Source organism: Equus przewalskii, chromosome 3, assembly GCF_037783145.1.
Source record: "Equus przewalskii isolate Varuska chromosome 3, EquPr2, whole genome shotgun sequence".
Taxonomy (NCBI): Eukaryota; Metazoa; Chordata; class Mammalia; order Perissodactyla; family Equidae; genus Equus; species Equus przewalskii.
Genome location: NC_091833.1, coordinates 22,776,716 through 22,798,162, shown reverse-complemented (window position 1 = coordinate 22,798,162; position 21,447 = coordinate 22,776,716). Strand labels below are relative to the sequence as shown.

General features: G+C 52.9%; 1 protein-coding gene across 3 annotated transcripts in view; it reads right to left on the bottom strand.

The window, feature by feature from the left end:
* Window positions 1-21,447, bottom strand: part of VAC14 (VAC14 component of PIKFYVE complex) — a 104,413-nt gene that overhangs the window by 57,301 nt on the left and 25,665 nt on the right. For all 3 annotated transcript variants that reach the window (XM_070612310.1, XM_070612311.1, XM_070612309.1), the window contains 2 exons: window positions 13,492-13,636; window positions 13,141-13,206 (listed from right to left, as the gene is read on the bottom strand). In XM_070612310.1, coding sequence (XP_070468411.1) covers window positions 13,141-13,206; window positions 13,492-13,636 — 211 coding nt within the window. The remainder of the gene's footprint in view (window positions 1-13,140; window positions 13,207-13,491; window positions 13,637-21,447) is intronic.

Genomic DNA, 21,447 nt, shown 5'->3' with positions numbered 1-21,447 from the left:
TCACACTCACAGGACAGCCATGAAGGCCCAGGATGGAAACCTGTGTCTCTTTACATCTCCTGGCATCTGCCAGCCCCACTGCACCCCTGTGCTGACCACTCTTCTGAGCCGCAGGCTACTCCTCTCAGGTCTGGCTGTACAGTTGGGTGGAGGCAGCTGTCTTCCAGGCAGCATATGCTGGTGGTCAAATGTGGCACATAAGCAAGGCCGGAGGCAGCCAGGGCCAGGCCGGCACCTGGCAGTCAGCTAGATGCCAACCACATGAGAACCACACTGACTCTCACCAGGTTTCTGGAGGGTACTTATTTCCTCATAGAAAAGATGCTTGGGAAGAACCAACAACACCTGAGAGGCCTGGCCCATGAGATGTCCCACCCTCTGAGCGGCCCTAGAGCCAGGCTACAAGGGAGGGGGGAAGCCAGAGGAGGAAGCTGTCCTTGCTCCCAGCCAGAATTAAGGCCCTCGCTTGTCATCAGTCTCACCTTACACATAGTCACCTGCTCAAGATAACAGGGAGTCCACTTCAAACCTAGCTCTGGTCCCCAGACCGGAGCCCGATAAGCTACATGGGGCTTTGTGGTCAGACAGTTCTGATTTCCAATCCTGACCTTGCCATTCAGTAGCCTGACCCTGGACCAGTTAACTTCACCCATACAATGCCCTCTCCCAAGCATCTACTGAGGACTCACTGTGGGCAAGGGCCTGTGCTGGTTGAAGGAGATGTAAGGCCAAGTGGGATGGGCCCTGCCTCTGACAAGAGTGACCTTGGGGGAGACAGGCAGTGAATAAACACTGATAATGCCATGCCTGTGTAACGAGAGCCAGCAACTTGGCCTGAGGGGCCAGGAGTCTTCCTGAAGGACAAGAGCACCAGTTTGCCAAGGAACCAGGGGGTAGAGGAAGGCATGCAAAGCATTCTCTTAAGTAGCATAAGCCTTTCATGGACACAGAACCAGAACCACGTGGCACACTCCAGGAAGCTAAGCTTTGGTCTAGGACTGGGGCTGGGATGGGAGTATGACTAGAAGTCAGGGAGAAACCATAGGTAGGGGCAGGTCATCAAGACCTATGACCCAGACAAAGAGGTCTGACCTTGGTTTTGCAGATGACAGGGTGCCTCAGTTTGCTCACACGTGCCCGTGGAGATTTAGCCTTGCAAGGCTGTTGTGAAGATTATAGGGATACTTTATGTACCACTTCTGTTAGGAGATTTTTGGTACCACAGCCGAGCTTGGTCAGTGGCCCTGGCTTAGGGACAGCAGTGCACACAGCGGGTTTCAGATTTCATTTCTCCACCAAAGAGAATCTGCATCACCCATCCCTGCACCACCTCCTCCTGCCCCACTGGAGAGCCAGCCAGCAAAGCTGCATATTTTACATTTTGAATTCTCTTATTTTAGAAAGTTTAACACCAAATGGCAAATGAATGCAAATTATACTTCAATTGCACAATTAAAGCCGGAAATGTTGTCTACAGGTTCCTTCAGTAATCCTAGCCACTCCTTTTGTGCTTATATATCAAAAGATTTGCCTCTGGTCCCCAGGGGCTGGCAAAAAGCTGACAGACAGCCCTGCCAGGGGCAACACCATGTGTACACACACACACACACACAGAGCACCCTCCTGGTCCCTAAAGTGGGAGTCAGAGAACAGTACTGCCATCTCCTTCAGCATCCTAGAGGCAAGGAGGGGAAGGGGCTGCCAAAATGGAGGACAAGGGAAGAAGGGAATGGGGAATTTGTAGGGAACCACTCCAGGGCTCTGAGGCTCCTGTGCCCATCAAGTCCAGCTGCTGGCTCTCTCCCAGCTGACCAGCAAACCCCACTTAGCCCAGGGACTGGACTTGAGGCTATGGAGCAGTAGTCCCGACATGGGCCTAGGTCAAGACGCAGTGTCTGCTGGGGGAGCAAGGAGAGATCCCAGGAGGCAATGTCAACAGGGGGCCTGGGACAGAGCAACAGAGACCACAGAGAAGCCACCCTCTGGCTGGACCTGGCTTTGAGCGTCTATGCCAGGTCAGGGTTTTGGTGCTCCACACCCTGGAGACCTCACAGCCTTTGGTCTGTGGCCAGGAAGCTCTGGGACAAGGACACGGTGATTTCACAGCCTTGCTTATGTGGCACCAGTTAAAGGCCCGGACGAAAGACCCCAAGTTATAGACACACTGCTGGGTCTCTAGAAACCCAGAGCTAGTCCCCCTTCCAACGAGCAGGCTGGTTGGGCCCATGCCTGTGCTGGCCGGCAGTCCTGGCTCCGAGAATGGGGAAAGGCTCAAAGAAAGCAGGAGGAAGCCACGCCAATTAGTATGCACTACACAGCTTTTTGCAAAATGAATATAAAACACTTGTGCTTTCTTTTTGTGTGAGAGAAAGAAGGGGGAAAGAGAGGGAGGGAGGAAGGTTACAAGAAAGCAATATTCTGCAGGAGCAGGAGTGCCTGTCGTTACCATGGCAACAGGCTGGGGGTGGGGAAGGCACATCAGCTGGTCCCTGGTCCTGGAGTGGAGTGCACTGGCCATCAAGGAGTGAAAGGGTCGGTGGCAACTGGGTGCGGAAAGCATCTGCCAAAGCAACCGTGAGGGGAAGGCCACAGGGGTGAAGGCGAGGGGGCTTCACACCCTCTGAGGCTTGGGGAGCAAAGTCAAGGAAGCCAGAGGATTCCTGAGAAAGCCCTTCCTTCTAGGAGGTGACTTGACACTAGCAAAAGACCTATTTCAGTGTGGGAGGGGAGTCATCATCTGCATGGCGCCACTGCAGGCGGTCACCCCACTGCATTCCAGCAGGCTGAGGACAGGTGGCTGCTCCCTCCCTTCCTTCATTAGTCCATCCAGGCGCTCCCTGTCCCAACACCTTGTCCAAAGACCAGCCCTGGAAAACCCCTTGTGGTGGGAGGCTCCCTTCTCTCACTCTCCCCGAGGTGCTACTTGGCTGCTTCTTTACCATCCTGGGAACAGCTGCAGACCCAGAGCTCTGCAAGGCCAAGTCCCCAGGCTGGGGTCCCGTCCTTGCCTCCTACCAGAACTCCTGAACACGACGTCCCAGGGCGAGGCATTCGGCAGATGGTGAATAAATACTTGCTGACCTGCAGGGCCAGGCAGGAAATGGAAGATGGATGGTTCTGAATAGCTTCTGCCAAGGGGATGCACAGGGAGACCTCCCACTCCACTCTACCCACTTATCTCTAAGAAACTTTTGTCAAAAGTTTGGCTAGGCCACTGGTCAGCTGATTAGGCCCCAGGTGTCAACTGGCCCAGCCTTCCAGCTCTGTGAGGAGGGAGCTCTTATGTTGACAGGAAATCCCCAAGCTGGGCTCCTTCCAGTCTGGGCCAGGAGGAAGGTACAAGAGTGCTTCCAAGGGACACACTAGGTGCTGGCAGGAGAGGTGAATTCAGGCCAAAGGCCCTGGAGGCTGAGGTCTGCAGGCCACTGTCAAGGGCCATCTGATGCCTCTGCCTAGAACAGTGGGGCTGCAGGACCGTGCCTGAGATCTGGGTCAGGTCAGGCTGCTCCTTATTCTTGGGAAGTGGAGCGGACAGTAAGTGCAGAAGAACCGAGGCTGGGCATCTGCAGAAAGCCTTGGGGCCTTCTTCCTTCCACATAGAAGCCTGTCTCCTTCCTTCACAAGGGGTATAGCCCAGTGGGTCAAGCCACAGAATGGTTCCTGCAGCTTGTGGAATAGGCCAGAGAACTGACCTTAGGAAGCCAGGCTGCTGTCCTCAGGAAGGGTTCCTTGGGGCAGTCGGGGCAGGCCACAGGGCCTCCCATAGTCCCCAGAGCAGTCAACCTACAGAACTCTGAAAGAAGGCACCCAGCACCAGTGGGCACTGGGGCTGGAGGCCCCGCCCTGGACAGAGTAATCCTGAGCTGTACAAGGCAGCACTCAGGCCCCTGCCTGGGGAAGGGGTGGTACTCCCAGAGAAGCTCTTGGCTACAATGGGGTCAGAGCAGGCCATGCCCAGCATCTCCTGGGGGTGGGTCACCCAGCCCTGCCTTCTGCAACAAATAAGGAAAGCACTGCCAAATAGGACATTTAGCCTTGGGAGCAGAAGAGAAGGACAGCTTAGACTCAGACCTGTTCTACTTCCCATTGAGAAAACTACCCTGATTAAAAACCTTTTACGTCTTAGTAAAGCAAAAACAACTTTAAAAAGATATTATCTTGGTTTGCATTGCCTGACTTTGAACACCTGCTCTCAGGGATCAGGACTGCTTTTTCTTTTCTTTCTTCTTTTTAAATAAACTTGGAAATCCTTCCCTAAGTGCCTAGTTCTGTGCCATCTATGCAAAAGGCCAGCACCGAATGCTTCCTGTTAAGTTCCACTAACAGCGACAGCACAGCATGGGTTCTGGCAGCTCAAAACATTCTAGCGCCATCCCTCTGAGGGGAGAGAAGAGAAAGGCCAGCCTGGGGTAGGATAACCTGGAGACCAGTTCCCTGATCCCCTGCCCCAGGAGCTCCTTCCAGCTGACGCCAGGCCCCTGCCCAGGACAGTGCACTCTTAGCTCTATAAATTCTCCCCAGGAGCTAGGCAGGGAAGGGGGAAGGGGCCTGCTGTGCTGCGGGCAGCATGAGAGCAGTGCACACAGTTATAGCTCGGTTACCAGGTGATGAGCCGAGGGGCCGGCTGTCACCGGGGCACCAGTCTATGGCAACCAGGAGAGCAGCAGAGGGCTCCCTGGTCTCCTGCCCACCACCAGGCCTGTGCTTAATCCCAGTGCACTTGCAAGCTATGCTCAGGCCCAGGCCAGGTCCCAGCAGAGGAGGGCCCGGGAGGGTGGGGCAGGCTGGAGCAGGATCAGCTCACCATCTGCCCCACCTCCTGTTGGTTCACTTTCTCCTAAAATGTTTCTGAGCCTCTCCTGGGACCTGGCCAGCCTTGATGTACAGGAGGTGGCTGGGGTGTGTGACAAATAAGTCTCATGGAGCAGTGAAGCCGAGATCTTGACCAAGTTACTTTGCTTCTCTGAGTCTCAGTTGGCCCTTCGGTAAAGTGGGGAATACAACAGAAGCCACCCGGGAAGGGTGGCTGTGGCGATGAACTAAGATCACGCACGTTCGAGAACGCCCAGCACAGGGTCTGGCACAGAGCAGGCGAGTGTTAGGTGACAGCTCCTCCTGCCAGCAGTGGGGACCCGGGCCCGTCCTCGACATCTCTTTGCTCACCAAAACTCCCTGCCCCGTCCGTGGGCCTTGGGCCATGTGAATTGCCAACCAGGACTTGTCAGGGGATGCAGCAGATTCAGCTCTGGCCATCTCCAGAGGAGGAAAAATCAACACATATCTTAGAATAAATTTTCACTTCTGAAGATGCCACAGGCACCGAGTAGGGTGTGGGGTGAATACAGAGGGCCCTGGCCTGGCCACCCCCCAAGGGCCATGGGGAGAGGGCATCAAGGCTTAGAGCCAGGGCCACGGCCTGTAGTCTCCCAGTAGGATCTTATGCTGGTCTGTATCTGTGGTTCTCAACCAGAGATGTGCAACAAAATCACCCAGGAGCTTGTGGAAAATGCCAGCACCCAGGCAACAAGGCCCTACTGAGAGTACAACTCAGGAGATCTGGGTGAGGACCAAGAAGCTGGATTTCAAGAAGCTCCAGAAGATTCTGATGGCAGCCCTGGTTTGGATGGCTCTGTTGTGGGGCTTCTGTCCAGGTGCTGGACTACGGCCTTTCTAGGTAAGATTATCGATCTCTTCCTGAGTTCAAGGGGAGACGGGCTGGGGCAGGAAGTCAGGCCCAGGGCCAGGTAGTGCCCTCAGCCCTGCAGGTCCCCCAGCCCTGTAGCCTGGCTCTGTAAGAGCCCCCAGCCCTGTCGCAGGAGAAGGCTGTCCCCTCCGGTTCCCCTTCGTGGAATCCCTCCTGTGCTGCTGGGCCCTACTTTGGGAAAGCGAGCCTCCCCTTGTCCCATCCTTCTCAGCCCAACCTCTGCCTTCATCAGGAGCCCGGGTGGGCCAGGCAGCAGGCCTCTGCCCCCTGCCCAGCCCACACACACCAGGTGCTGTGCTGGCTCTGGGTCCTCACTTGCCCATCAGTGGAAGGAATCCAGACAGAGATAAACAATGAAACCCTTCCCGGGACACAAACGTGCCTTCCCCAGAATGGAATGCCTCCATGTTGACTACACTTACTATGGGTCCCCCCATACTCGGGGGGGCTGAAGTGGGCCACTGAGAGTGCGCAGTGCAGAAACATGGAAGAAGGAGAGCGAGCAGGGGCCCTGTGCTCCTCTCCTAGGTGCGATTCCGGGACTGTTACCAGGCAGTCCCCTCTCCTTCCTGTCAGGTGCTCATTTCAGAAGACCAAAGTCCTCCCAGGAGCCCTAGCAGTGACTGCCAGTCCTCTGCTGGGCCATGGGGGCCTGGGGGCTGGCTGTCCCTGGGGAACTGTGACTAGAGTCCGTGTCGTCCCTTGCTGGCCATGACTTTTCTCCCAGCTCCTTCCTAATCCTCCTCTCACTTTCGCTCAGAAGCCCCCGAGGGAAGCCGCAGGGTCAGCCACAGGGAGAGCTGAGTGGACAAGTGTTCTGTGTCCTTGGTAGGGCTCCGGAGGGCCACAGCAGGAAAGGGCCCATGCGTTCTTGTCCAGGTTGCCCATGCTGGGGCCCGGCTCATCTCCCTACATTGGGTGGGCTCTCAGCAAAAGGAATCAAGTGCTTGGCCCCCGACATCTTACCCCTTCGTTCTCAGGGCTGGCATCTGACCCGACAATGTGATCTGATTGTAAAGAAATCTTCAGAATTGAAGCAGGGATGGAGGGGTTGTTTTTGCTGGTTTTAGAGAGTGGATGGAATAAAAATTGGAGTGAAATAAAAACTGAGGCAAAGACACGAGAAGGAAAAACAAATCCCATTCTTACAGAAGACTGTCCACTTTTGAGCAGGGCACATTAGTATTCCAGGGAGTGGAGACCTGGACCACACAAAGTCAGAGCTGGACGGACGAACACAATCCAGGCCAACCACATTTTAGGGAAGAAAGCTGAGGTGAGGAGATGCCGTGAACATGCCCGGTCCCATGGAGAGCGGGACAGCGTGGAGCCAAGGCCTGCCCTCCTGTTCCTCACCTGGGCCACTTCCCACACTGCCCCTCAGCCATGCCAGCCACTGGCCCACTCTTTCTGGATGGGGCCCTGGAGAGGAGCTGGGGGTCTTGGTTGGGGAGCAGCCTGATGGGGCAGGTCAAAGTCAAATGCTCAGAGAAGCTGCAGCCAGAACTGCAGGGGGGGGCTGGCCTGGATAAAGCAGTGCCCTATCCCAGCTGGACCCCTGCTCTGCAGTGAGGTCAGACCTTGTGTGGGGTTTTAGATGTTCTGGAATCAGACAGACCTTGACTTCCAATTCTGGCTCCTGGTGGTGTGACCTTGGGCAAGTTATCCTTCTCACGCCTGAATTTCCTCTATGTCAAGCTGGGGATAATTAAAACCATCCCAAGACTGCTGAGCAGATTCATTAAGACAATAGATGCAATATACTCTGAATAGTGCAGTTACTCCATAAACTCTGGTTTTCTCCCTCTCCTTCTCCCAGTCTGCTCCCACAGACAACGTGGGGCCCAACACACAGCATCCACTGTGGCTTCTGAAGGAAGTCAGCAGTGGGAGTGCTGGATGGGCCATCATTGGCTCTCTAAGCCACCCTCAAATGAGGAGGCCTCTAATGAAGAGAAAGCCCTTATTTCTTGGGCCGACACTGAGGGATGGCCAATTTCTAATAGGAGGCCCTCCCTTCATGGGACAGGAGAGCACAGCTCCTGTCACTCTGGAAAGTGAATCAGAAGAGGAACCTACAGGGACTCAGAACCTTTCCCATCGGTCATTCCTCACAGCACAGCTCTGAGGTTTGGGGGCTCCCCATGATGAAAATCTTCACTGAAGGCCCTGTTGTCACTAACTTTAAGGCAGAGAGATGAGATCCCAGGCCCAGCTGACCAACCCATCAGACCCAAGTGACAACGGCTCCTCGGGAAAGGAAAGGCAAGCTAGAAACACTACCATCCATGAACAATGCCCTCGCAATCCTACCTTCCAAACTTTCCAGAAAGGTAGTTCTCATTCTTTTTTTCTGCTTCTATATCAGACACATAAGCCACAAACTTCTGTAGCAATTTCTCCTCACAGTTACTGTGAAACTAGGGGGCAGAAAAGAGGGGGGCTTCTCCTGGGTTGAGAACCTATGTTCTAAATTGTTAAGGACACCCCAGCTCTGAGATGTTGAGAAGAGTCGGGGAGGCTGCCTCTAGAGGCCGCAGCTGGGCATGCCCTTCTGGATCTCAGCAGAATCTGAAGGTCTTGTTTCTGAGCAAGAGGCTGTCGCAGTGAGAGGCCCAAGGCAGTTCCTCTGCTCATAATGCCATTTCTCCTCCTTTCCCTGGACCCCAGGCAGCCAGCTGGGAGCCCTCCCCCTGTGATGCTCAAACACAGCCCACTGACAATGGGGCCTTTCTCCCTGCTCTGGCCAGCTCCACCTCAGGGTGCTGGGGGGCTAAGGGAGGGGGACAGGCAGGGGAGAAAGTAGAGAGGGGCGTTGGTCCTGCTGCCCACTGTCTTCTTGGTTTTTCTAGGACCTAGAGATGGATGATGAGCCCCCAAACACCCTGCCCCTTGGCCACCTGCACAGGGCTGTGTGGTCCTGAAGACAGGCGGGGAAACAGAGGAGAGAGACCAACTTCCGTGCCAGCTCTTGCTGCTGAAGCTGAGGCAGGGAGGATCTAGGGCAAACTCAGAGCCCATCTTCCTGATTCCAGTGTGTGTGTCTGCCGTCAGGCCCTTTTACAGCCTTGGAGGAGCTAACACTTACTGCGTGCTTAGACATGCTGGACCTGTGCTGCGCATTTTAGATTCATGATCTTGTTCAATCCTCACAACAAACTTGGGAGGGTGGTTCTACGATTATTCTCAGTTTTTGGAGAAGGAAACAGGCTCAGAGAGAGTAGGTCATTTACTCAAGGTCAACCAACCATTAAATAGCTAGCCAGGACTGGACTCTTGGACTACCTGACCCCCAAGCCTGTGCTCTCAACCACAAGGCCACACTGTCACCAGGGGAGAAAATAATACCTGAAAAGGATGCCACTCAAAATCAAAACAAAATTTAAAACAGTGAAAGTAAACTGCATAATGATAAGACCGACAAAAAAGACCTTAAAACTTTACAAGATGACTTACACAAAAGGGAACGAGGCTGGCTCCCGGGTGGAGGAATTCAATAGTGAAAAGGCCAATTTCCCCTAATGAACCCTTGACAGACAGGTTGTCACGCTGGGCCAGGATCTGGGTGGGAGCTTTACACGGTCTCTTTGAACAACGGTTTATGAGGCAAGTGTAGACATCATGAGCCCCATTTCACAGGCCACGGAGGTTACCCTGTCCACAGTCCCTGATGAGGCAGGGTGAGAGCTGGGATTCAAGCTCAGGTCTGGTGGCCAGCTGTCTGGGATGCTAAGTTCTCATGCAGGGACACCACGCGTCCTTCCAGGTCTCTAAGACTGAGGTTTTTAAAAAGCTCTACATATTTTTTGTTTGTTTTAAATAGACTCTGTTTTATAGAGGAGTTTTAGATTCACGGCAATAGTGAGCAGAAGGTACAGAGATTTCCCACATATCCGCTACCCCAAGATGCGCACAGCCTCCCCCATTATCAACATCCCTCACCACAGTGGTACATTTGTTATAATCGATGAATCTATACTGACACATCATTATCACCCAAAGTCCTTAGTTTACATTAATTGACATTCTATGGGTTAGACACATACCCAGCATCACACCCTGAGGATTTAAAATCCAGGTTGGGGGGCAGTAGTGCTTGGGAATGGGATGGGGGTGAGGAATCAGCCCAAGCTCCCTCCCAGACCAGCCACACATCAGAAACATGGAGAGGATCCCTGTCCTGCACTGTCCACGGGCGGAGCCCACTCAGCAGCTGTAGGCTCGTGAGGCAGCTGACAACTGGCATCTTCCTGGCAGGGGAAGAAGCAGTTCCACCTCCCCACCAGGGTCCAGCAGGAAGCTCTGAGCATGCCCCCCGCATTCCATGCTGTTGAATCAGGGTTGCATTTTCATTGAAAACAAGTAATTGGATCCCTAGCTAATGGGAGGATATCTACTCTGGTGCCAAGAATATTAATTTGACACCTGCAAATTCTTTCTGACAAAAGGGATTTTCAGATAGTCTGCAAGGAGCAGGCGGTACTGAGGAAACAGCCACTTATCCTGAATAATGGGAAAGCAGAGACAACGCGGATGCCAGAAGGGTGTGGACTACTGAGCAGTCATTGGGGTAGAACTGAGAAACAATGGCAGACAAGACACCCCAGTGAGGCCATGTGCCAATGTCACTGTGGAACATGGTGATGGGGCAGAGCTAGGCTAGACTTGGAGCCTCAGCTCTTGCATCATTACACCTGGGTACACTCTGTCTCCTGAGGCCAGGGGCTCTCACCAAGGGTGAGGAGCACGTAGGCTTATCACAGTCATACTGGGAGACAAACCATTTGCACCACAGATGACAAATTAAATGTCCCCAATATATAAAGAGCTCCTATAAATCAATAAGAAAAGTGGACAAAGCATCTGGGGGCTGAATAGAGCTTTTTCAGAAAACACACCCCTCTCCACACTAAATTGAGAACTCTTCTCAAGAACTTCTGGAACAAGTGAAAGAGGCCAGAAATGGGGATGATGATACAACTAAACACAAGCTCCCCATGTCCCTAGCTGGTTCTGATGTGGGTGGCTGGGGCTGCACTTAGTGAAACACAGGTGTAGTGGTTAAGTGATTAAGAAGATGGGCTTTGAAGTCAAACAATCTAGTACTTGGCACCACCACTTCTTAGCTGTGTGCAAGTTATTTCATCTTCCTCGGCCTAAATTTTCTGAACTGTAAAATGGAAATAATAACAGTACTTTCCCACAGAACTGTTGACAGTTCTCTAGTGACTACAAGTCAAGGGTCTAGCACCGTTATTGGCACAGTAATGACTTCACAGAAGGAAGCTGTTACTAATGGGATAGCTGTGGGACAATGGGATAACCTGTGCCTTGAGGCCCCCAGGCCAGACACTCTCAAGGAGTGTCGTGGTTAAATTCCATCAGTGAAGGAAGATCCACGAAGTCTTCAATAGGAAGGGGCCTCTCCCCACCAGTCTGGCTGTTGTCCAATTTGAGGTCAGGGCTGTGTTTGGAAATATTAGGAAACCCAACAGAGAGCACTTTCTAGATATCCTAGAAAGGAAGCTGTAGGCAAAGAAGGACCTTATCTCGTTCATGGCTGTATTTCCATTGCCAAGTACACAGTATGCCCTCAAGGTCACCAAAAAGATGGGGCAGGAGACACTTAGGAATGTGATCTGGTGAAGAACAACGATGTGGCACAATCAAGACTCACCACTGATCATCCAGGTCCCTAAATGCCTCCCCTGGAGAGACGGGAAAGCAGGGCCTCTTCACTCCCCTTACACCTCTGCAACTGTCCCCAAGAACAGCTGCAATCCTCTCCCCACTGGAGGCCCGCATGATGTGCCCCAAAGCCCTGACAACATTTGGCACTTCAGCAAATTGAGTTTCCACAGGCGCAACCTGAACAGAGCTGTTTAATGGACTGCATCTCCTCCTGCTCCCTTTAAATGCACACGCACACAAAACCAATTGCAAGCAAAGAGCTGGATGGGATTAAACAACTCAGTTTAAAGGACTGAAAACTCAGCTGCTTTCAGTGAAGTCCTAGGGAAGGAACCAATCAGCAAAGTTCTTCTCTTCCTTTTTGCATTGAAATGAGGGCTGTGACTGTGCAGTGAGTCACTCCCAACTCAGGCAGAACTGGGCCACGTCCACCTGGACCTCACACTACAGCGGACGGTGGGGAAAGAGAAAGAGAGGGTGTGTGTGTGCATGGTGGACAGGCAGGAGGGGTCAAGGGCAAATTTCTAGACCATCTGTTTTGGATTTTTCTGGAAATGCAGAGTATCTTACAGGACCTAGAGGTGGACACCTGCCTGTTTGCATCTCTTTTCAGCCCAGGTTCAGGAAAGTAAATTCAGGCTGCAGGACAGCTGTACTGGGCTCCCTATAAGCCTGCTACCAGCCCAGGGAAGACTGAGGTGCCTCACAGCACAGGAAGTTGTGAGCCATGTCCCTCTCCCTTTTCCCCCAACCCCTAGCCCTTGTCTACTCCCATGTTCCCACTGGGCAGTGTGGGAGGTCTGTAGATTCATGTGTCTGCTGCCTCATGGAGGACACAGCTCTGCCCGAAGCCCACAGCTGCCCAGAGCCAGGAAGAGGGAAGGAGAGGAGTGAGTCAAGCAGCAGCCTGCCAGCATCTGACATGCAACCTGGAGCTGGTATGGCTGGAGGGATGGGATGCCACCCTGGCAAATGGCAACGCCCAGCTGCAAATCCTGCCCCTTGGCTGGGTGGCAGGGGAGTCCTGAAAAAGAACTCCAGGGAATGGAAGGCTGCCAGTGGTGTGGGGAAAGGTGTGCTCCTCCCTCAGATGACCAAGGGACCCAGAGTCCAGCTCTCCTTACCCCCCTCTGGGCCACCCTCCCCCTTTTGCTCTTAGTGACCCCAATAAAGCAAAGTTTAAGGGTCCAATTTCAAACTAGAGGTCAAAATGGAGTCCAGCTGAATGAGTAACACAACTAACACTCTCTGAGTGCTCAGCACACGCCTGGCACTTTCCATGGATCATGTTGTTCTTACAACTCCATGTCCTGTTACTACTCCCACTGAATAGAGAAGGAAACTGAGATGCAGAGCCACGAAGTGACCCGCTCAAGTTTAGGCAGCTCAGCAGGGTCAGCCCTGCATGTGGCCTTGACCCACAGCCAAGCTCCCACCACCACTCTCCGCTGCTTTCCAGAGAAGCCAGCTCCCTGTGCAGACTGGTCTCCTCGGCAATGACCGGTCCCAGCATGCTCTTCAGAAGGGCCGACAGAGGAAGAGTCCTTATTCCCAAAGCCAAGAGCCAAACAGAGCTTTCCCTCTAAAGGATGCACCTTACCAGGTATGAGGAAGAGGGCAATTTTTGGGTGTTGATTTAAGAGAAAAACCACCACCAAACAAGCCCCTCTCAGCTACGAGATCCCCTCAGTCATTCAAAAGGGGACGCGGCAGCCACAGCACAGAAGGGGTTGTTGGTGACCTACCTCGTCGGACTCGTCTGATAACGTCTGAAGCAGGATGGGGAAGAGGCTGTCTGTGTGCCGGAACATCTGGAGAGCAGAGAAGCCGGGGAACCTGTGAGCGCTCCCTCGCTCCAGGATGGGGTTCAGAGCAGAGAGGGTCCCACTGCATGGACCACCTCCCCGCCTCCCCATTGCCCCCAGACACCAAAAGGCTCCTCAAACATCTTCACTCCTTTGCTTACAAGGACTTCTCCTGAACTGCAATGACCAAATCCCTCCCAAGCATGGGCAGGCCCTTGAAAACCGAGGTCGACTCAGAAGAAGCCCCCTGGCTTAGAGGGCCGTACCGGGTCGATGGGCCTGGGGGCTCACCTTCCGGGGAGTCTTGATGTAGAGGTGGTAGAGCCACTTCAAGACGGCAATCCTGGTCATCATCCCGATGGCTGTGTCACTGAGGTGGCAGTTTAGGACCTGCACAATCCCATCAAGGTGGAGGGTGACCGGGGCCCTTTCAGTGCTGTGGGCAAGACGAGGGAGGAGCTGAGGTGAAGCCCACAGAACCCTCTCCCACCGAGCTACACACCACCTTGGCCCACACACCCGGGCCCAGACACTGGCCCTCTCCTGGGTTCGGCGGTCAGGAGGGGCAGATGGCATACACCCTTGCAAGCCTCACGGAGGGCTTGTTTCTCTCTCTCCGGTTCCCTCTCCCTCTCCAAGGCTGGAGCCATGACAACCACATTTAGGGGAGGAGGGCCAGTCTGCTGGGCACCCACCCACCTCCCTTTTCCTTTTCCAGCACAAGCCTGGCTTGTATAGGAGAAAACCACTCCGATGGCACTGAGCTGGGTGCCAGCAGACCTCAGGGCCCAAAGGCCATTCATCCTCCGGGCAGTAAGTCCAGACCCTCTGTTGATAAAACCAAACCACCATGTCCAGGGAGTCCAGGGGAAGGCCCTGATAACACTCCTTAAATCCAACAGGTCCTCCACCAGGCACCTGAAGGGTAGGTCTCGGGTGAGGCTAGGGATCCTGGCTTTCCATCTTGCCACGTGCTCCAGGGCACTCAGCACAGTGTTTGGCCTGGCTGAGATGCCTGGATAGTTGCCTCTGAAGCTGTAACATTCTCGTTTGAGTTGGCAAAGAGGCAACACAGCCTCTGACTGAGAAATGAAGCCTGTTCAGAATGTGCTTTGCTTCAGTGGGGGGGCAGGCTCCCCAGCTTCCCTGGCCCAAGGCTTCGCTGGTTTCTAGGCAGAGAAAAGGCCCAAGCAGCCCCAAGGTTGGGGGCTGCTGGGACACTGACACAGCCCTTTGCCCAAAGCACAGTTCCCGGGCAGAGGCTGGAGTTTTCAGGGATGGGGACAGCAGGGACAGAAAACCTCAGGGTGTCAGAGAGGGGCTCCCTTCATCACACTGTATACGCCTGAAGGAGCCATGACAGTGCAGACCAGGGGCTGCATTTCCTGAGGACCAGGCTGGCGGTTCAGTTGCCTGCCTGCACAAAACAGTCTTTCGTGGTATTTCCAGGCTGCTCAATTATTCATTTGCATCAGGCACTCGATGCCTATGCTTTCCTGATTTGCCTGCAGCTTCTCTGAAGTTCATTTGATGTGAATTCCTAAATGGCACAATTCTGAGCTCTGGAAGTGCTAAATGGAACGGCTATTTTACATGGTTTGATGATTCCCATGGTGCTTGTTTTGGGCGTGAGAGTGGGCCCTTCTATCCTCTGGTGGCCAGAAGGGCTGTGTGTGAGTGACAGGGCCCAGCAGACTCGAGCCTCTGGGTTGGGCTGCCACTGAGATTTCCCCAGGAGCCATATGGCTAGAAGTTCTGGGGTCTTCAAAGATATCTTCAAATACATCTAGGTTCTTTGGTAGCCTAAGACAGACAGGGAAACTAAGGCACAGATGAGTCCAGGGTGGAAAACATGGGCTCCCAGTCACTCTCTTAATCAATCTCTCTCTCATGCTCACTGTCCAATGGAAATATAATTTGAGTCACATATGGAATTCTATGTTTCCTAGTTTTATATTAAAAAATAGAAAGGTAAAATTAATTAAAAAAAATTTCTTTTTTGAGGAAGACTGGCCCTGAGCTAACATCTATGCCCATCTTCCTCTATTTTATATGTGGGATGCCTCCCACAGCATGGCTTGACAAGCGGTACATAGGTCCATGCCAGGGATCTGAACCAGCGAACCCCGGGACACTGAAGCGGAGCGTGTGAACTTAACCGCTGCACCACTGAGCCGGCCTCAGGTAAAATTAATTTTAATGATGTATTTTAATTAACCCAATATACCCAAATACTACCATTTCAACATATAATCAATATAAAATCAATACAAAGGTCACTACTAAGATACTTTATATTCTTTTTTGTGTCCTAGGTCTTTGAAACCCAGCATGCATTTCACACCTGCAGCACATCTCAGATCAGACCAGCCACACTGCACACGCTCAGCAACCACACGAGAAAGTGGCTGCCACCCTGGACAGCACAGCTCCACAGCGGCAGGCTGGTAATCCATCCAAGGGCTTCCTGAGCACTTTCTTTTCATCTCTGACAATTCCCGAGATACTCCCTCTCCCTCTGCTGAAGGCTAGGATCTACTTGCTGTCTTATCTCCAAGTCCCTCTTTCTCCCATCCTGTGGCCCTCCTACCGGACTCCTTCCAGCACGTTCCACTATAGCTCTTCTCCTTGGGCCAGGAGGATCCCATGGCTGGAGAAGCTCAAGATGTCTATGAGCAGCCCAAGGCCTTAACTAAGCAGGAGCTCGGAAAGCAGGGGACAATGAACAGACCTCCACCCCCTCCCCCAACTCTTCTTTCCTAACCCCCTGAGCCTGAGGTCCACGGCAAGTCCCTTTCCCCAGCAGGAGCTGCAGGGTGTACCAGCTGCCACACAGGGCCCAGGGTGCCATGAGTACCCTGTGCCTGGCAGGTCATGCCACATTCTTAGCTGAAACGGGCCCCCTGGGAAGAAGCCCTTGTTTTCACTCACCTGGGGGACTCAGGACTGCCCTGGCCTAGCAACAGCCTTGTCCTGAGCTGCTAGTGGGGAGGAAGGCAGTGCCAAGCCCAGCTCCCTGGATTCCACCCTACGGTTCTGGCCTAGTGCTGTGTATGAACCCTGGGTGGGGGGCAGAATGTGGCGCTGAAAATAATGATGATGACAGTGGTACCGAAAATGATAATTCGCGCTTCTTGAATAAATACTCTGTGCCAGGCACCATGCTAAGCTTTGTACCTGCATAGCCTCATTTACTTCTCTCAAAGGCCCTATGCCAGAAGCAATGTTATTCCCATTCTGGACATGAGGGAACTGAAGCACAGAGACATTAAGTAACCTGTCTAAGAGTACACGGCCAGGAAGTGGTGGGGCCAGCAATTTGGATTTGAGCAGTCTGAGTAGAGTGGTCTCACACACCACCCAGCACTGCCTTCTAATGAGCCATGCTCAGAAGAGTCCATGATGGCATCATTTCCAACTGTCCTCTGGCAGGGGCAGAGAACAGCAGCCCCTTGTGTGGACCGGCTACTCTCTGGCCAGATCAGACCTGGCAGCCCTGTGTGCTGGAAAAAGGAGGTTGACACACACACCTTTCAATGTACTTTCTTGTCAAAGGGCAGACAGAGTCTCCATTAGGGAGAGAGAGGACACCGGGGAAGCCTGGTGCTGGTTTCTGTGGGGGGCACTCCAAATCCAAGTGGCCCAAATGGAGCCCCAAGATGCTAGGCTCGATGGTTCCTCAGCCAGCCGGGCTCCTTAATTCAGTGGTCCCCAGATGCTTCTAGCCAGTTCAGTGTCTCTACTGAGGGCAGAAAGCAAGGGACAGCCCATGGTGGCATCTCCCTCAGGTGGCACTGTGTCGGTGCCAAAAAACAAAGGAAGGATTTCACGCAGCTGGTGTGTGAACTGGCACCATTTTATATACTAACAGTTTCTGATCTTCCCCACAGCAGATGCCAGGAGCGGTAACCCTCCCCAGACACAGGCACCCTCAGACTGCTGGTGAGGCAGGTGTCAGCTTCAACCAACAACTTCCTAACTGGAAGGACCTAATGGTTCATGTAACCCAATCCTTCAACGCACAAATGAGGAAATGGAGGTTGAGAGACAGTATGGGACCCAGCCAAGGCCATGCAGCCACGTATCGAGAACTCATTTCCTTAGCTGGATACACTGTCCCTGGGTCTCACTTCTCTTGGCTGGCTGGAGGTGAAGGTCACAGGAAACAGGCACACCCAGGGCACCAGGGAGGCTGATCTCAGTTCCCAGGAAAGGGAGGCTTGATGATCCCACCTGCCTTTGAGGAAGCAGCTCTCAGCTGCTCTGCTGGGGGGGCTGGTGTGCTGGGCTCTGCACTCAGCAGGGAGCCAGGACTGTGGGAACCATGCACCCCACGCTGCATGGTGTGCTCAGCTCCTGAGCTGCTGGTCTGGAGCCTGAGATGGGGCACCCTCTGTTCTGGCTTACCTTATCCAGATAGAACAGAATGCAACTCACTCACAGTTTCTACATTTCTGCATTGGTTCCAAAAAGTCTAGACCAGTCACTCCTGGGGGCTTCTGAGTTGTTTCAAGGTGTCTGCAAAACCCCATTTTCACTGAGCATGTTCTCATAAAGCATTTCATAATGAATGTCTTACACATATATGTACTACAATTTCCAAATGCATCGCACCACCGTGGCTATTAAAATATCGATTTATTTAAGAATGCTTCTGATACTACCAATAAATAATGATAAATTCCAGTGGTTCTCTCTGGGAGGCAGCACTTTATTTCTGTAATGTCTAACTCTTTATAGGATTCATGTTATACTTCTAATCAAATTAGAAAAACGGTGAATCTAAAAAGAGAATTGTTTCTTAATTCAAAGTTGTTTTTTATAAAAGATGATTACAATTTTTTTCAATCAGCAGATGTGAAAAGTCGGAAAGCACTGATTTCTAGATCTTTCTGTTTGCCTTATGTATAGGGCAGCCAGCTACACCAGGAGACCTGTACTGAATGTCACCAATGACACCATGGCCCTTGGCATCACAGTGGAAGTCCATTCACACAGCAACACCTGTCCGGGGCTCCTGTGTCAGATGAGTTAGGGCGATTAACACACAAAGCTTCTGGAACTCTCTGTGATTAATAAAGGCTTTGGAGTGAGACAGACCTAGCTTGAATTCCAACTTGATCATCTATTAGCTGAATGACTTTGGGCAAGAAGTTAACCTCTCTGGGCCTGTTTCCTCACTTGTAAAATGTGGATAATAACCAGGTTGTTGTAATAATAACTGTAGCTAAAATGTGTAAAGTGCTTTCTGTGGGTGAGGCACCATTCTAAGCTCTTTACATAGTTCGGTTCATTTAAGGTCCATAACCCTATGAAGTTGGCACTAGCATCACATCCAGTTTACAGATGAGGAAGCTGAGGCAGGGAGAGTCTAAGCTCCTGGCCAAGGGCCACACAGCCAGGAGTGGTGTAGTCAGGATGTACACCCAGAAAGTGGGACTCCACTACTCAGAGGATTCACGAGAGACGAACGTGCCTGGTACATGTAAGCAGCACCAGAGAGACAGAGAGACAGAGGGAGAGATAGAGACACAGGGAGGGAGGCAAGGAGGGAGAAAGGATTGGGAGGGGAAGAGGGAGAGGGAGGCAGGGGAAGATGGGGAGGGCAGAGAGAGGAAGGGAAAGAGAAGAGGGAGGATGGGGAGAGGAAGGAAGAGGAAGGAAGGGGAGCAGGAGCGGGAGAGGGACGGTGGAGACTCTTCCTCCCTGATCCTCTCCTCAACACGGGGATGCTTCCCCCACTCTGCTTCCCACCCCTTCCCAGGGAGTCGTTTTCACCACCCCAGAGGGTGGAGGAACCCAGACTCCTCTAACTGGAGCCCCACTCAGCTGGCACTTCAGTGTCCTTCAGTGTCCTGTCACTCTCTGCTTATTCAGGTGGCTCCCCTGGCATCCTGGGAAAGAAGGGGGATGAGGGAGCGGGAAGAGGCCAATGATCTTGGGTTTAGTCAGTTATTCTCCCTGTGTTTAAGTCCAAGTGAGGAAGTTTTGTAATCTGGGGGGCAAGGATTGGCTCTCAGGAGATCCCTGGACCCCTGAAAGTATATTCAGAGTTCTGCGTGTCTTTGCATTTTTCTAGGAAGAGGGTCCACAGCTTTCATCACATTATCAAAGGGTCAGTGACCACCAAGAGGCTCGGGAGCGTTGCCCACCATGGCAGCGTTCTGCCAGGCAGGGATGCTCTTCTGCCATTGCAGGAGTCCCCAGTTCAGCCTTGGCTGGCCCGACCTGAGTGAAACCGGCAACAGCAGGCAGTGCCCTGGGCAAATAGTACACCCAGAAAACTGGAGGGTGGGTTCCGTTTCTTGGTGACCCTGGAAGATGCCATCTTGCCCAAGCTCAGTCAGCACCAACTGGAGGAAGCAGGCACCCCACCCTACTGTCCTCAGCTGCCATCTCCAGTGCGCGTCGGGGGGGGATGGGGTGTCCAGGTACCCTGGCCCAGGCTTCACGACTCTGAAGGCCACCCTCCTCTCTGGCACAGCTAGTGACTCAGACTGGCAGCTGCACGAGGAAACCTCTGCTCACAGGAGAGAGAAAGCACTAGACAATCTGTTCTTGTTTGGTTTTTTAATTTTAAACAGGTAGGATTCAGCATGGGCTCCTGAACGACGGGTATAAATCAGAGCCCTGGCTCCATCGGGCAGCTCCCGGCCTCAGCACAAGAATGGAGGCCTCCCTGAGGCACGCCCTGGCCAGCCACCCCACAGCTTTCCGAGCCGAGCAGCGAGGAGTTGTGCCCCCTCCAGTCGGTCCCATCTCTGCCTCCTCCTAGATCTCCCCCACCTCCCACTGCCACCCTGTGGAGCAGGACAATGCCCTATAGCCTACATGACAGTGACAAGTCTGCAACAGGCCTTTCTGCTGCCAGTTTTGTCCTCCTCCCTCAGCTATCCTCCCCGGGGCTGCCAGAGGGTCTTCTAAATCACACGTCTGCCCCCTCACTCCTACTTGTAACGCTGGTTCCCATGGCCTTCAGAACAAAAGCGGAGCTCCTCTGCAGGACACACCGTCCCCCTGCACCTCTGTCTAGTCCTCTCCTCCGAGTTCCTGAATCCAAACCTGCCTCCTCAACTGCTCCTGGGGATGCTCAGAGCCACCTGGACCAGAGCTCTTGCCGGGCCCACTCACACACCTGTTCCTCCTGTCACCCTAGCTTAGGAAAAGTACCAGGATTTCCTGATTTGGCTCAAGCCCAAAATCTAGAAGTTATTCTTTCTCTCATTTCTCTCCTCTTACTCTGTTACACCATCAGTAAATCCTGTCAATTCTCCCTTCAAAACAGATCTCAAATCTATCCAACTTTCTCCAGTCTGCCAGCTCTTCAGTCTCAGCCTCTATCCCTTCTTCCTGGGATGGCTGCTGTGGCCCCCAGCCAGTCTGCACCCACCAGAGTCCCTCCTAAGTCTGTTATCTTCACAGCAGCCCGCTGATGTCCTGTCCCTCCTCAGTCCTAAAATAGAGACACTACTACTGACCCATGGGATTTAAACACCAGTAAAACCCAACTGAAAACGAATGAACAAATACTGGCTTGCTCGAACAATCTGGGAGAGGTCCTATGAATAGTCCATATTTATAACCGTACTTGCATACTTTGAAGACATGCACGGGGTCCTTGGAAATAAGAATAAATTAAAAAATGACATAAAAGGAGGAAAGACCCTAAGGGTCTGGGGAGAAAGAGCCTCTCGGGGCTGAATGCATATTTTTGCTTCATGAGTGACTGGTTCCCCGGGGCCCAAGCACAATGTCAAGTTTGGAGGGAAGAACCCCGGGAGGAGAACCATCATCCATTCTAGCCCCAGTGGTGCCAATTCTGCCCAGAGAAAATCAAGATGGGTCAAGTCCAAGGGGCTCAGACAGACACAGAATGGTGATAATTCCCTCCCCACGGGAATGCCATCACTGGGCAGGGAGTATGGAGGGGGATGGCAAGGAAGGGAATGATCTTGCTGCTTGGCCTGCACTGCCCCCTCGTGGAAGGCTGCACTATTACAGCTGACCTGGGCGCCTGGGGAGGACAGCTCCTGCTCCCCGTCTGTGCTCAGACTCAATCCTGCCTGTGCTCCACACTGTCCTTGAACAGCTTTCCCCCTGTCAGCCTTGTCAGCCCCACCGAATCCTGATAAGCAGAAGGTGCTGGGCAAAGGCATCTCCAAGTGTCTCCCTGTGGTCACCATGCAATAGTTATACTTTCACAACTTGTATTTACTGACCTCCAACAGCTTCTGATACCTCTCAAAA